Source organism: Ailuropoda melanoleuca, chromosome 11 (assembly GCF_002007445.2).
Source record: "Ailuropoda melanoleuca isolate Jingjing chromosome 11, ASM200744v2, whole genome shotgun sequence".
NCBI classification, from domain to species: domain Eukaryota; kingdom Metazoa; phylum Chordata; class Mammalia; order Carnivora; family Ursidae; genus Ailuropoda; species Ailuropoda melanoleuca.
In genome coordinates this window covers 66,466,179-66,470,232 of record NC_048228.1, presented here as the reverse complement: position 1 = coordinate 66,470,232, position 4,054 = coordinate 66,466,179, and the positions used below count along the sequence as shown (strand labels likewise).

The following is a 4,054-nucleotide window of genomic DNA, read 5'->3' as shown; positions in this document are numbered from 1 at the left end:
GGGGGGGGGGGGGAAGAAAAAAAAAAATATGATCAGGCTCGTGAATAGAACAGAGCCATATGCTAGATTTTGGGTATATTTTGGTCCGTTAGAAGAAACTGCTTCCCAAAATTTTATTTTTTTATTTTTAAAAATTTATTTTTCAATATTTTTTATTATATTATGCATCCCAAAATTTTAAAGAAAAATTTATATATATATAAAAAATAAGGTTAAATTCAGTGGACAGAATATGATTGTAAAAATGAAAAAAAATTTTAAAGGAATTGAGAAGGTGGTTGAAAAAGGATAATGCCAAAAAAAAAAAAGAAAATGTAAAAAATTAAAGTTGAAAGACTAAAGAATCATGGAGAAAAAAAAGCCATGAGTTCTATGTGCTGTATTCCCATAGCTCTGGAGTTCTGCAGTTCTCATTGATCTGTAAACTTGGCCTGGGCTTGCGCCACCCTTGCCAGTGACCAGCTAAGTCATTTCGGATTTGCCCTCTGTAGCTTTTGTTCCCTGAAGGCTTTCTGCGCTGCTTTAGAGGGTAAGGATGAAAATGGCGGCCTCCTAATTTCTGGGCCGGGAGGAGCAGAGAGCTGGTGGAGGGGGGAGCTCAGTGTGCCCTCAGAGAAAAGCAAGCAAGGGCGTTGCAGGTACTTGCAGGAACTCATAGTCTTTCTGATCCCTGAGTCCTGAGACCACACTGTCCCAGGAGGGTTCCACCCCATGCCTTGTTGCCTGAGCAACGTCCTTTCACCAGAGCAGACTTTTAAAAAGTTCTGATTTTGTGCTCCGCTGCTCTGTCACTTGTTGGTAGCTGGCTGACGGAGGCTCCCTTCCTCTGTGGTCTGCCTTCCCATGTATCGCCTCAGATTCACTTGTCTGCATCTCCCACTTTGTAGAAAGTGGTTGCTTTTCTGTTCATAGAGTTGCTGCTATTTTTTTCTTTGTTCTCCAGTTGAATAGTAGGTGTTCAGAATGGTTTGATAGCTATCTAGCTGAATACCTGGGCCCAGATGAAATTTAGGTCTCCTATTCCTCTGCCATCTTGTACTCCCACCCATAATTAACATTTTTAATGGAAAATATATTTACCAAATAAATTTAGTGATGAGTGACATTGGTTTACCTTTTTGCAAATCTTTTTGTTTTTAATTTAAATCCAATTATCCAGGGGCGCCTGGGTGGCACAGCAGTTAAGCGTCTGCCTTCGGCTCAGGGCGTGATCCCGGCATTATGGGTTCGAGCCCCACATCAGGCTCCTCCGCTGGGAGCCTGCTTCTTCCTCTCCCGCTCCCCCTGCTTGTGTTCCCTCTCTCGCTGGCTGTCTCTATCTGTCGAATGAATAAATAAATAAAATCTTTAAAAAAAAAAAATCCAATTATCCAGCATACAGTACATCATTAATTTCAGATGTAGAGTTGTTCAGTAATTCATCAGTTGCATATAACACCCAGTGCTCATCATATCACTTGCCCTCCTTAATGCCCTTAAAAGGCAGACTCCCCACTGACCAGGGAGCCCAATGTGGGACTCGATCCCAGGACCCCGAGGTCATGACCTGAGCCAAAGGCAGATGCTTAACCAGCTGAGCCACCCAGGCGCCCCTGATTGGATAATTTTTAAATAGGTTTGTTGATTTCAGTCAGGATACAAATACATCTGTGCGTTGCAGTTGAAGGTTTGTTTTGTTGTTGTTGTTGTTGTTTTTTAATCTATAGGTTGCCCTCCAACCTTTTTTTTCCTTGCAGTTTATTTGTTGAAGAAACTGGATTGTTTGCCCTGGAGGGTTTTTCACATTCTGGATTTTGCTGATTGCATTCCTGGGCTGTACATTCCTATTTTTCTTGTAAACAGCTAATTGGATCTTGAGCTTTGATGAAGTGGAAGGCTTGCAGTAATACTTATAGGCAGTGTTGTATATTTCCAGTATCTGGTTGTGTCTTACAATTTTAGCAGCCATGTGTGATCATTACTTGAAACCCTTAATTAAATAGGGACTGCAAATTGATGAGATTCTAATTTTATCATTTCTTCACTTGATAGCTGGAATACTTCTGTAGAGAGAAACTTTGTTTCCTCAACTGGTTACCTTGTAACATAGTTCATATAGTCAGGATAAATGCTTGATTGTTTCTATTTACCAGTTTTCAAAATAATGAGTTAATTGTCATCCTCCAAAGTTGACCGATGATTTGTTTTTTGGTAATATCATTAGAAAATCATTGGTTTTATGTATTTTGTATATTAAGACTGGTAAGCCATGAGCATCCACTTTTCGGCCATTTGAACAGTACATTTTATTTCACTGCCGTTCTCAGGAACTGTTATCATTCACCTGTTCTTTCCATTACTTTCGCCAGTGTACATTTATCATTTCAGGCTTGATTGCCTGGGACACTCATTCATGAAGAAGCTGCTTTATAAGTACAAAATAATCTGTTCTTTGTTCCTTAACAGTGATGGTGGCCTGCGTTTTGGAGAAATGGAACGAGACTGTCAGATTGCCCATGGAGCAGCCCAGTTTTTAAGGGAAAGATTGTTTGAGGCATCAGATCCATATCAGGTTCATGTCTGTAATCTTTGTGGAATAATGGCGATTGCTAACACAAGGACCCATACGTATGAATGCCGGGGCTGCCGCAATAAAACCCAGGTGTGTAGACCTTACTGGCAGTTGATACTTATTTAGGATAGAACCATTTTGGTCTCAACATGGTTCAGTGTGGTGGAACAGATTCACATTTTCACAGTTTTAATACCTATATAAGATTCCTAGTTTTAAATGAGGGAAAAAATTTGATTTTTCTAAAAACCAGTTTTAGCGGATAATTTCTCTAAGCTGGCCGTCTTTTGGAAATAAGGGTATGTACATTTTATTTTATTTTTTTTAAAGATTTTATTTATTTATTCGATAGAGACAGCCAGCGAGAGAGGGAACACAAACGGGGGGAGTGGGAGAGGAAGAAGCAGGCTCATAGCAGAAGAGCCTGACGTGGGGCTCGATCCCATAACGCCGGGACCATGCCCTGAGCTGAAGGCAGACGCTTAACCGCTGTGCCACCCAGGCGCCCCTGTACATTTTATTTTTTAATAATTTTTTATTATGTTAGTCACCATACAGTACATCCCTGGTTTTTGATGTAAAGTTCCATGATTCATTACTTGCGTATAACACCCAGTGCTCCATGCAATATGTGCCCTCCTTAATACCCATCACCGGCCTATCCCATGCCCCCACCCCCCTCCCCTCTGAAGCCCTCAGTTTGTTTCCCAGAGTCCTAAACATTTTAAATTGAGGAATTTAAAAGAAATCTTTTGAGAAGGGTGAATATAAATTATGTCTGGCAGGAAGGCTGAAATACCAAAGCCTCTCAGGAGAAGGAACCACCACAAGCCCAGGTAGCAGGATGAGGGTTCCCAGCCCTTATTTATCATTTACAGTACCAAGACCTTATACCTTTTTCTGGGGTAGGGAAGTGGGGTCTCTTCAAATACAGTTTTGCTAATTACCTTTTTCTTCTCCCCCCAGATTTCTTTGGTGCGAATGCCTTATGCATGCAAACTGCTGTTTCAGGAACTGATGTCTATGAGTATTGCACCTCGAATGATGAGTGTTTAGCTCTTTTAAGAGAGTCTCAAGATACTTGTAAATATTTGTTTCTTCAATGTTTTTAAAAAACAATGTGTACTGCATTGTGAGAGAAAGCATTTTATTGATTTTAATTACATGCATGCTTTTCTTCTTTCTGTAAATAGACAATAAATTTTTGTAGATAGATAGTCTTGATGTGTTACCTTTATTTGGGATTTCCTCTATGAAACCAGTGAATATAACTAAGCATTAGTGGATTGGAGGAAAAGAAACTGGTTATTAGGCAAGAGCAGGGCTGTAGTTATTTATCCAGGACTTTCAGTGACGCAGACAGGTATTCTGCAGGTTTACAGGTCAGCACCTTTACCTAGTAAAAAAAAAAAAAAAAATATATATATATATATATATATACACACATGTATGTGGTTGACTTCCTGATTTTCAGGTATCTTTTAGTGTTTCCAAATAAACAAA

General features: G+C 39.8%; 2 protein-coding genes across 2 annotated transcripts in view; one reads left to right on the top strand and one right to left on the bottom strand.

Annotated features, from left to right (window-relative positions):
* POLR2B (RNA polymerase II subunit B) overlaps positions 1-3,768 on the top strand; it is a 50,272-nt gene extending 46,504 nt beyond the window's left edge. Inside the window, exons 24-25 of the mRNA XM_011223494.3 lie at positions 2,446-2,641; positions 3,518-3,768. Of these exons, the coding sequence (XP_011221796.1) occupies positions 2,446-2,641; positions 3,518-3,607 (286 nt within the window). The 3' untranslated portion in view covers positions 3,608-3,768. The remainder of the gene's footprint in view (positions 1-2,445; positions 2,642-3,517) is intronic.
* IGFBP7 (insulin like growth factor binding protein 7) overlaps positions 3,765-4,054 on the bottom strand; it is a 79,924-nt gene continuing 79,634 nt past the window's right edge. The window contains exon 5 of the mRNA XM_034671754.1: positions 3,765-3,947. Coding sequence (XP_034527645.1) covers positions 3,928-3,947 — 20 coding nt within the window. The 3' untranslated portion in view covers positions 3,765-3,927. The remainder of the gene's footprint in view (positions 3,948-4,054) is intronic.